The sequence below is a fragment of the Chiloscyllium punctatum genome, chromosome 22 (genome assembly GCF_047496795.1).
Source record: "Chiloscyllium punctatum isolate Juve2018m chromosome 22, sChiPun1.3, whole genome shotgun sequence".
Lineage (NCBI taxonomy): Eukaryota > Metazoa > Chordata > Chondrichthyes > Orectolobiformes > Hemiscylliidae > Chiloscyllium > Chiloscyllium punctatum.
Genome location: NC_092760.1, coordinates 46,535,749 through 46,548,276, shown reverse-complemented (window position 1 = coordinate 46,548,276; position 12,528 = coordinate 46,535,749). Strand labels below are relative to the sequence as shown.

General features: G+C 36.7%; 1 protein-coding gene across 1 annotated transcript in view; it reads left to right on the top strand.

Annotated features, from left to right (window-relative positions):
* Positions 1–12,528, top strand: part of otog (otogelin) — a 214,952-nt gene that overhangs the window by 88,911 nt on the left and 113,513 nt on the right. Inside the window, exons 22-23 of the mRNA XM_072592880.1 lie at positions 5,031–5,138; positions 9,484–9,622. Of these exons, the coding sequence (XP_072448981.1) occupies positions 5,031–5,138; positions 9,484–9,622 (247 nt within the window). The remainder of the gene's footprint in view (positions 1–5,030; positions 5,139–9,483; positions 9,623–12,528) is intronic.

The following is a 12,528-nucleotide window of genomic DNA, read 5'->3' as shown; positions in this document are numbered from 1 at the left end:
TAAGGGAATTAAGGAGTATAGTGGGGTTGGGCTGGGTGGGTGTAAGTGGAGCTAAGTCCACAAAAAGATCAGATGGCCTACTCCTTCTTCCTAGTTTTTATGTTCTCATTGTACTGCTCTCTAGTTTAAATTGTTCAAAGCCTTTAATTGAAGACGTTTCTCCTAAATTCAGTCCTAATTGAAAAACCCTTAGCACGTGACCATGTCCTTGGTTTTATGTTTTCTGCAGCTGCTCTGCCAAGCCCTTGAAGAATTTTATTTGTGCCAAAAAAAATCACCTCATTCATAATGTCATAAAGTTAGTTCCATTTACTACTCTATTCCTGTAGTCTGGAAATTTATTTCTCTCAAGTACTCATCTAATTTCCTTTCAAAAGGGTTGTTTGTCTCAACTTCCTCAGTCCTTGGGCAGCAAATTCCAGGTTATTACTGTTAGCTGCAAAGAATCAGTTCTTCCTCACATTCATGCTTGCATCTCTTAGCCTCAACAGTACGAGGGTAACAGTTTTTAAACCAGTATCCCCTAATCCTTACAAAATCAAACCTTTCATTATTTTATGCACCTCCATTATGTCTCCCCTCAGTCATATTTCTTCCAAGGAGAACAGTCTGCATTCTCATCCTGAGGTTGTAGTTTAGAAATCAGCTTTTTGGAATCTGCTTGGTAAATCTTCTCTATACCTTTGCAAGGAACATCACATTCTTTATAACATACGTTCAGCAGGACTCAACACAATAATGCAATTGTTGTCTGACCAGAGCCTTATAAAGTTTCAGCATACTTTGTATGATTTTGTACTGAGTACTTGAAGTTATGAAGTCCAGAACTGCTTTGGTAATTATTCTCTCAATAATACTGTTAAAAATCTATGCACATAAACCAGAGGTCTCTTTGACCCTGCAAATAGAATTGTGCTAAGAAGCCCACATTTCCTGACACTATTCCTTCTACCAAAATGCATCACTTTACACATTTGTGTTTAATACTTCACAAGTAGCAAATGCAATTTATTACATATGAGCCTTTTTCTGTGTTATATTACTCTTTATCTATCTGTCATCCAAGAAGTTCCAATCTGTTTTCCCGACTTTTTCTCTTCTTGGGAATGTAACTCCATTGCACTCAAACTCATCATCATGTGTGTCCTGCCAGAAGCAGCTTGTTGCTACATCATTGCCAATCTGTGAAAGGTGCCTATTTTTTCATTTCACTTTACCTTGGGCTTATTCAATCCCAAGTTGCTGATATTGATCATCTCCAAATTAGATATTTTTGTTCTGTATTGCTCCCTGTTCATTTTGATAGCCAACCTAATTTTATGGGACTATGGTCGTCCCTAAACATTTCCTCACTGATGTTTGAATCATTTGACAAACACATTCTCAGAAACAGAAACCTCCTGCCTTGTTGGGGCAGAAATGTACTGAAGAAGAAAATCCTCCTGAACACACTTCAGAAGCTCTTTTTCCCTCTTCATAATACTTTGATTATCTTGGAAAAGACTAAGGTAATTAAAGTTCCTAATTTTTAATATTACATTGGTAAAACAAAGCGTAGACTTGGTAATCATTTCGTAGAACACCTACATTCTGTCTGCAAAAAAGACCCTGAGCTTTCAGGTGCCTGCTATTTCAATCCACCACGCTGTTCTCTGGCCAACATCTCTGTCTCGGGCTTGCAGCAGTGCTTCACATAAACTCAGCGCAAGCTGGAAGAACAGCACCTCATTTTCCATTTAGAAATTTTGCAGCCTTCTTGACTCAATATTGAGTTCAACTATTTTAGGGCTTGAACAGCTTCCCCTCTTTCCCCATCTCCATACATTCGGCCTTATCACATAGAATTAGAGAATCCCTACAGATCAGAAATAGGCCCTTCAGCCTAACAAGTCCACACCAATCGTCCAAAGAGTAATCCATCCAGAACCATTCCCGTCCTCTCCTATATTTACCCTTAACTAAGGTGCCTAACCTACACATCCTGAACACTATGGACAATTTAGCATGGCCAATCCACCTAACCTGCACATCTTTGGATTGTGAGAGGAAACTGGAGCATCTGGAGGAAACCCACACAAACACAGAGAGAACATGCAAACTCCACACAGATAGTTACTTGAGGCTAGAATTGAACCGGGTCCCTGGCGCTGAGGCAGCAGTACTAACCACTGAGCCACCATGCTGCTATTGTCTGCTATTACACATGACTCATTGTTAGCTTCTACTACTCCCCATCAGTTCTGAGGAAGGGTCACTGGACCCGAAACATTAACTCTGAGTTTCCTCCACAATGCTGCCAGACCTGCTGAGTTTTTCCAGCAATTTCTGTTTCTGTTTCTGATTTCCAGCAACTGCAGTTCTTTTTGGTTTTGTATTGTCAACGCTGTCTGGTTTTTGTGCCTCTCCAGTATTTTCTTGCAAACTTGTTCGTCTATATCTTTCCCATTAATTGGTGACCTTTAGAGTAGATACTATAGTTTGATCTCTGCTGTTTCTCAATTTTCACCAAATAAATCCTATCCTTGATCCCTCTTGCATATCCTTTATTTCCAATATTGTAATATTCTCTTTACTCAATCCTGCCATCCTTCTTTCATTCGCAATCTTGCTTAAACTCTCTCTGTCATGGTAAATTTAACCACTCCTGCACTTTCTTGAATCATTTGTCCTCTAATACCTCAACATCAGAATTCCATTTGTCTATTTATGCCTGCAGTTCACCGATCTAATTTACCATACTCTATGCATTTAGGCACATGCGCAGCAAATTCATTTTAGACATCATTCTCTAATTCTGATTCCACTAAATGCCTGTTTCTTACTTTAGTGCTGCCTGTCGCTCCAAGTTATTTTTGCACTTGAGGTTTCCTTTCTGATGTTAACTCCTGGTTCCCGACCCCGTTCCAAATCAGTTTAAACCTTTCCCAACCTTAATCCCTGTATAGGACAGTCTTACTATCCCAGGAATCAGAAGTTCTCCCTCTTCAATCAACTCTCCAGTAGTGCATTTATTAGCAGGTTATGAAACCAGTCAGGACTTTAACCATTATTGCATATCTATGCTTCAGTTTATAAAATATATTTCTCCAGTTTGAGGAAATTATAGCCCATGCTTTAATTGAAAAATCAGTTTTGTTTGATATGAACCTGAGTGTTGATGTTAACCAGTTTCTGGAAAGTGATTAATCTGGTCCTGAACGAGACGCTGAATGGTGGATTGTTTAAAATCCTTTGATCACAGAAATTAATCTCCTCTTGGCTTGTCAGTAAAGGATTCCGTTCACATCTTTCCTATCTGTAATGTAATATAACACAGAAGGAACTCTCTACTCTTGCATTTCAGTGAATACACTGTGTTTCCTTTGAAAACAGTCTTGGTGGGAACAAAATGCTATTCGATGTTCTGAGGATATTGAAAAATAATATATTTTTAAAAATGTAGTGGAAATGAAGCAGAAACTGCCCAGAAACACTTCACAGAAGCATTTCTTATGCAACTGTGACTTGAACATGTAGTTAAAAGAGTTTTTGATATTATTTTAAGAACAGAAAATTCTATGCTTATTCCATGGCCATTGGTTAACATTTATCCAGTCACTAACACTTGGCATTTAAACTTACCTTATGACTAATGGTGAAACACAGAGTATGTGTGTGTTTCATCTGCCATGTCAAAAGGTAAGGTCTTTCAAACATATCTGGGTAAGTGCACAATGTTGTGACTGATAAGCATTGACTTTGACATTGATCAGAAGATTAGAATCAAATGCTACATAAACAGATATTTGGAATTAATGCTGAGCCTAAATTTAAATCCAAATGCTATTATAAACTTTATCTTTTGAATAGCTGTGTTGCCATGTGTTGGATGGTAGACTGCTTGTAATTTCCCACATGCCCCCTGCCTCCAGTAACTCCCAGCAAGAAAACCTGATGGCCAGCCAGCAGACTGAGAAGGCATCTGCCAATCCATAAAGAATTGTGGCCTTGCTAACGTGATAATGGTGGCCCTTCAGTCCTCACTGTGAGCAGATCCCACTCTCTCTTGAACTGTTGGCTAACCTGAATGCTAGCACTCTATAATGGATGCTCCCAGGATTGCTGGCAGACTCAATGCATTCTGGAGAGAGACAAGTCAGGGCTGCTTTGGCTATTGGGCCGGGAGGGGATTGGTGGTGTTTGGCAGCTCAGGGAGGAAGGCAAGAAGGTTGGGAGGGTAGGTCTTATAGTATGACTGGATCAGAAAGAATGGGGTACATTTTTAATAGAGACTATCCTTGTTAGGCAAAGGACAGAACCCGAAAGAAAATAATCCCCTCTTTCCCACTGTTAGAAATAATTTCTTTCTCAAGACAGAGCTGTATAGCATGCACATGCCAACTAGAGAATGCTGGAGAAACTCAGCAGGTCTGGCAGCATCTGTAGAGAGAGAAACCAAGTTAATTTTATGAGTCCAGTCTGACTTTTCATCTGAACTGAAGATGAATTACATCGGACTTGAAATGTGAATCCTGTTTTTCTTTCCACAGGTGCTGCCAGACCTGCTGAGCTTCTCCAGCATTCTGTTTGATTCAGACTTCCAGCAGCATTTTGTCTTTATTATACATGCCAATTGTTTTCTGACATGGACAACATAACATTGGCTTTGGTTGAATTTTTAACGAGCTCAATTGACCCTTTGTTCTTTATTGACTTGTGTTAGATGGGCTATTACTTCAGGTGCCCTTCCACACTCTTGAGGTAAGATCAGACATGGATGAAATGACAATGATCTGGACACTAACCTATAGCCTGTGCCCTCTCGTCAACTCACCCCACCCAAGTCTGACAAAGACACCCCAGTTGAGGGACATGTAATATCTAACCTATTTTTCAGAATTATTCACATTTACATTGGTATACTTAGAAGTGGATTCAACTGAATGGAAATATAATTTCACGCTTGAGAGACAATTAGGTTAACACCATTTTTTCTTGTAAAATGTCATCAATCTATAAAATGTTTATTTCCTATTTCACATTTTTACCAGCCTTGTGAAACATGAAGATGAATGTTTCAAGCCTAATGAATGCCCCTGTCTGTGGAAGGGACAGGAATATTTTCCTGGTGACCAAGTAAAATCAGCCTGTTACACCTGGTAAGTGAGTAATATTTTAGTGTTGGTTTGTGTGTGTTATCTTTACTTTAAGTTGTGGAGGTTCTTTTAACCCTGTTTTTCACCATTGATTTTCTTCCTTTTCTGAAGACAGTAATCTCTTTGTAAAATGACCAAATGCTGAATGTTAAGCACAGTCTTGTTTGTCAGTTGTACAGATGGTGACAGGCTAATTGATCCATTGAGTAAAGCATAGCTGATACTTCCCTCATTCATATCAGATTTTTTAAAGAAAAAAAAACTACTTACATTTTGAAATACAGATTAAAATGTCAAGATTTGCAGACAGCACCAAAGTAGGTAGTGTGACTAACATTGAGGATGCTACCAATCGACTGCAATAGGACATAGAGTTTTTACAAAAAGGCAGAAAAATGCAAAATGGAATTTAACCTGGAGAAGTGTGAGTTGATGCATTTTGGCAGGAACATTAGAGAGAGGCAATGCTGATGATGCATTAAAATACTATAGAACAAGCTAGGGGTGTGCATATAAACCTTTATGACGATGGTAGGATATATTGAGAGAGTAATTAACGAAGCATATGTGGGATCATAAATAGAGGTATTGGCTGTCAAAGCATGGAAGTTATGTTGAACCTTTAAAAAGCTCTGATTAGGCCAAAGAATACGAAATTGGAGCAGGGGAAGACTCCACTTAGCCTACTCCACTATTCAGTGTGACATCGTTGACTTTGGGCTTAAACATTCCTTTCCTTTCACTCCCAATATCTCTAGACCAAAAAAAATCGAAGCAACTAAGATTTAAATCTATTAAATGATGGTTCATTCATAACCTCTGGATTAAAACAAAAAGAATTCTCTATTCACAGCTCTTAGAATGAAGAAATTTCTCAGTTCATTCTTATTTGATTACCTCTTCATTTTGAAACTTGTGCCCCTGTGTTCTCAATTTCTGAGCCCAGGGAAACAATGCATTAGAATCTACTCTGTAAAGCTCTTTCAGAATCTTGTATGTTTCAGTTGTTTGAAATTTTGTAGAATACAGACCTAATTACTCATTGAGTTTCTCATTGTAGGACAACACAATTAACAACCTTGTGATCTTCGTTATACTGCCTTCAATGCAATCATATCCTTTTAAAAACATGGAAAACAATGCTGCACACAATAATCTTGGTGTGGTCTCACTCTAATCCTCAACAATTGAAGCAGGAATTCTTATCCTTGTACTGCAGTCTCCTGTAACAAAGGTCAACATGCCATTTACATTCCTACTTAACAAACCAATTTCATAGCATACCCAAATCTTTCTGAATATCTTTGCAAATTTCACAACTTTTGAAAAAATATTCTGCTTTTCCATTCTGATTATTAAAAGTGAGCAAACACACCCTTTCCCACATTATACTCTATTAGCCAGTCAGATGTCCACTCAATTAATCCGAAATGGTCGAGCTGCTTTCTCAAGTGGATTAAATCACCCCCAAAAGAATCACGAAGAATGAAAAATGGACCATTTAATGTGAAACTTGGCACTGGATTCAGATATGACAAAGACATGCCCAGATGATACTGCAAGATTTCATCATCAACATCCCAAAACAATTCAGTTAGTATGGTCACTCTTGTCATAGAGTCATAGAATCCATACAGTGTCCATCAAGTCCACACCAACCCTCCGAAGAGCACCCCACCCAGATTTGATGAGCAAACCAACTCAAGGTAAAACCAATTGATCTCATCTATTTCAGTCTGCCTATGGCAGATGCATCCAACCGGCGCATTATTTGTTCAAGTGACCATCCAATTCCTATAAAACAAACATCCATCATCACACTGAGCACACTCCGTGTTGTACCATGGTACCACCACCATGTTAAATGGAATGATAAGATCATAAACAGCAGTCTACATTTCTGCTGGATCCCTGCAAGAATAACTCACCTAGTTCTGACGAAGGGTCACTTGACCCAAAACATTAGCTCTGATTTCTCTCCACAGATGCTGCCAGACCAGCAATTTCTATTTTTGTCACTCATCTAGTGCTGTTTCCCTATAGTCTGACAAATTTTCTTCTTCAGCTAATAATTACATTTTCTTTTCAAGTCATGATTATATCTACCTCCAAGACATGTACAAATAAACAAACAATTAAGAGGTTTTCTCATGTCACTATTGATTTTTTTCCCCCTATCATCTGATTCTGAATCATCAGCAAAGTGATGGAATCAGTTGTTTAACAGCATTTATTCACAATTCATCAAGTTGCCTTCACCCATCACTTGGCTTCAGATCTCATTCCAACATGGACAAATGAGCTGAATTCCAGATATGAAATGAAATGATCGCAGTTGATATCAAGACAGCATTTGACAGTGTGTGGCATTAAGGAGCCCCTAGTGAAATTGAAGTCAATAGGAAACTGGGGCCAGACTCAGCATGCTGGTTGGAGTCATAGCTAGTTTAAATCAGTTATTGTTGTTGGAACCAATTATCTCAGCTGTATTAGCTTGCTGTGGGAATATTTCAGAGCAATATCTTGTATCTAACACTACTCAGCTGCATGATCTGTGAATTTCTATCATGAAATATGAAATTGTGATGTCCTGATGATTGTAATGTGTACAGTTCTGTTTGCAACTCCTACTAATAAGCCAGCTCATGGCTGCATGCAGTAAGAGCATTAAGGCTTGATTTTATAAGCAGCAAGCAACATCCATTTAAGTGGCAGGCAATAAGTATGTCCTGTAATAAATAAAGTATTTTTCCTTGATATCGAACAACATTCCATTGTAAAAGTTCCTGTCATCTACATCCTAGAGTCATGATTAGCTGGATCAGCTCCATAAATACTGTTTCTAAAAGAGCAAGCCAAAGTTAGTATTCTGTAGCAATTGGTCTATCTTCTAACTCTTCAGTGCCTGTCCAACATCGACAAGACACCAGTCAAGAGTGTGATGGGATGCTTTGCACTTGTTTGGATGAGTACAGTTCAATCAACTTGGCATCATTTTAAATAAAGCAGTTAACTTGATTTGTACACTATTCACTAATTAACATTTATTACTACTAATGTCATGGGAATCATTACAACAACTCAACAGAGGTTCTCAAGTGCTTTACAAATGTACTTCTATTGCCGGTAAGAACAAGTGTATAAAGCTTTTGAGTACACCATCTCTTCCACATTTCCCTCCAAGTCATACACCATCCTTCTATTAAATTATATTGTCATTTCTTGATTGTCATTCAGTCACTAATCTAGCATCATCTATATTAAACAACAGTTTGGTGTTCCATTGCTATACAGCTTGCAACTGTTCAAAAAGGCAGCTCAGCATTACCTATTTAATGGCAGTTAGAGATGGGTAATAAATGATGGCAGATTGATGATGACCACATCCCATGAGTGAATAAATAAAAATAAAGTACCATGAAAACACTAGCAAATCTATTTTCATCATCAGTAGTTTCCAATAAAATGTCAAACTGTTTCAAAAATTTAGTTTCAAAAATGGCTTCATTCAGTTAAAATGTCTTATTGCTTAATTAATATATTTGTAGTATTGACATTTTGAACAGTATGAGTGATTAAACGTTCATTTCTAATAGGTGCCATTGTAATAGTTGCATCAATATCAAGCTGCATTTGTTACAGTGGCCCCTTCCTGAATTGGAGTCAGAAATAACTTGCAACAGCAAGACAGAGTTACTCATTACTAAAATTATGCATTGAAGATATTCAAACATTATTTGTACTTAATTTCTGAAATGTAAGAGTGAAATGTTTTGTGAGTAACAGTGTACTGCTGTTGGAATTACAGATTTAAAACTTGTCATGATTTGGAGATGCAGATGTTAGACTGGGCTGTACAAAGTTAAAAATCACACAACACCAGATTATCGTCCTTCAAGTTTATTTGGAAGCATTAGCTTTCGGGTGGTTGTGGAGTATAAGATCGTAAGACACAGAATTTATAGCAAAAGTTTACAGTGTGATGTAACTGAAATTACATATTGAAAAAGACCTGGATTGTTTGTTATAATTTCAGTTTTTAATTTCAGTTACATACACTTAAAACGTAGACTATAAATTCTGTGTCTTATGATCTTATACTCCACAACCACTTGATGACGGACCAATGCTCCAAATGATAGTACTTCCAAATAAACCTGTTGGGCTATAACTGTGTGATTTTTAACGTAAAACTTGTCAGTCTCATCATATGAGTAAATGCAGCATAAAATGGAAGATTGCTTTCTTTTAGTTTGAAAAAAAAACATAAGTTTAAATAGTAAAATTCTGAATGTAATCATGCAAATATATATTTTAGTCAATCCTTATTGGTAACATACCTTTTTAGTGTTTGCCTGCAGGGGAGCTTCCAGTGCAAATTCCAACCGTGTCCGTCAATGTGTACAGCTTATGGAGACCGCCATTACAAAACTTTCGATGGAGTTCTTTATGATTTTATTAGTCCTTGCAAGGTTTACCTGGTTAAGGTAAGAGTTAATTTTAGTAAAGATTCTTCTTTTTTTAAATAAACTGTCTTCCCTGTACCATCTTAAATAAAAGGTTTTCCAATAAGATACAAACAGACAAAATAAAAACTGGGAAAAAGATTTGAAATTATATTTGATTTGTAATTGTGAACAAAATCATCTTAAATGGCACAGATATAGTTTTCATTATCATAAATGGACAGTAGACATGTATGGAGCCTGAGCTGAAAGATCCTAGACTTGAGTCCAAAGCTAGAACTTGTTGGCCATGGAAGTAGTGTTCATACATCTCAATGTAGGTTATCAATCACATTCCAGTATCCTTCCAGTACTCCAAATCATTGTCCAAGAGAGGAAAGAATCTGAAGATATGCAAATCAAATAAACATTTCTATTTTATGTGTAGTAGGATTAATCATTTGATAGTGGAGAACTTGAGCATTTTCATCACGTGCTCATTAGGACAACTTGCAATAAATATCAAAGAATCCATTCTCTGGTTATATTCTCAGGGTGATGTCTTGATCAATATGGGTCAACCAACTTTGTTTAAATTTTTTTTTAAAAGCTTGGCTGTTAACTCAGTCATCATTAATTGATGCATTCTTGACAGAAATACCTTTACCAATCAGAGTCCACTTGACGACTAATCAGTGCTCTTCTCTCAAATTTTTTTCTCCTTTAGTTTTCATACAATTTGCAATTTGTTCTGATGAGTGCAAGGTGGAAACATTTGACAAAATGTGTCTTTTTCAGCAGGACTATAATAGGTTTGCCATATACTAGGGTCCAAATATAAACTGATTACTGACTTTCATAAAGTCTTTATCCACAACTCCCCAGTTTCTCCTCTCCACCCCTACTCTTGTCACTCATAGATTTCCCATCTGTTGCCTTTACTATCTAATTGGAAGACCCAAATTCAAGTGATTGACTTAGTTCTATCTGTACGCTTCTGTATTCTTATTTGATGAATATTACATTTCATTGTTTTGTGTTGATAACAAGCCAGAGGAGTGCTCCATTATTCTAGTCATCCCAGTATTCTATGGATTAAAATAGAAATTTGAAATAGAAGATATTTCTTTCCCAGTTGCAAGATGACCAGTTAAATACCTTATCTATGTAAACTTATCAGATTTCTTAATATACACAATTGTAGGCTTTTATGGAAGCAAAACTTATTGTAATGCTTGCTTAATATACACAGTGCGTGATATAAAAATATAAATGCTTATCCCTTTGAATATCCCCATTTCTCTCTTATTCTCTCACTATGAGGAAAGATGAATAAAATCGAATTTCTCTACAGAAACAGACTTTTAGAAAAAAAAAACTTTGGCTATTGGCAAAAGGATAAAACACAGGACTTACAGAAATCTGTAAATTTGGCATGTATTATCAACTCACTAATCATGCATAGTTGTCTCGGAAGTCTTGTACACATAACTTGCTCAGGAAATACAATCTTGAGATATGCTTTTAAAAGAAAGGATAGATTTCACCCTGAATTGATGTAGAGAGTTCTCTTTTCAGAAATTGGAAAGATCAGCTGGGTAGCATGTTCAAAGCAGGCTTCCCTCCCATTCAACTTGTTATTAATAGCTTTCCACCAATTTAGCAAGGTTCTTCAAAGGATTTTCTCCAACTCAGCTAGGTGAATGAAGAATGTTTCTAAGCATGACACTATGCATATAGCTCCCACATGGTTTATAGCAAAGGAAATGGTTCTCACCCATCATGTGATTTTTAGGATGCATGTTTAAAATAAAACTCCAATATCCACAGTAAATGTACAATAACCTCTCTTAAAGAAAGCACTCCAGGTATTTCCTCAAATTTAAATATATTCCTTATCCCACAATCCTTCTGAATCTAAGTCACCAAGCAATATTAAATATAAATCATCTTTGTAAAACCTCCAAGCTTGAGGAAAATTAAACACTATTTCTAAATGAATTTCTTTGTAAATTGCAGACAAAGATTAAAAAAAAAGATTAGGACACATTGATACATATATTCTCATTTGCTGCTTCCATGTAACATACACAATTAATTCTGATGCATTCTTATAACTTAAGCAAGATTACATTCTGACAAAGCATTGGAAGTCATTGTGTTTTCTCCGCAATATGAATGATCTTTAAAAGATAAGATTGTCGAAAATGTCTGACATTTTGTTTTTTTAACTTTTTTCACAGAATTATGATCAGTACGTACCAATGTCTCTCTGTAGCAATAACTTCAAAAATAGAGCCAGGAGGGTTACTTTTTCCACAATAGAGCATCTTTTTGGTGTCAATTTCATTACTTAGAGAATTTTGCTAATAGCTTCTCCGGGTCTCACCATCATTTTGTAATAGAAATCATGAGCCTCAGTAATGTTCTTGAAAAGCTTAATGAAATTTGGTGCAGCCAACACTAGTTCATAGATCAAAACTGCTGGGAACATTTTAAAATGTGCTTGGCATTTCCCTGGCCACATTACTTTGACTTTCTTTCAGAGCACATCTATCAGTAGAGGAGCTGTAGTGCTGATATTTGTTATAAATTTGCAATAAAGCTCATAAAGTCCACAAAACCTCTATTTCTTGTTTAGATTTTGCAACAGGGAACTCTACTAATGCATGTACGTCTGCTTATCTTAATCTTGCCCTATATTATACCCATATAAGCAATTGACAGTTGCTAATTTTTTTTTCATGAGGAAGGAACTAAAGTGGGAGCATGGCTATTGAACTGAGCAACCTGTTCCAGTTCTTATATTTTATTAAGCTGCTTTACACCACAGTTGAATAGCACTGTCAATTAGTTTTAATAAATAAAGTTTTTTTTTAGATTACTTACAGTGTGGAAACAGGCCCTTCAGCCCAGAAAGTCCACACCGACCCTCCGAAGAGCAACCC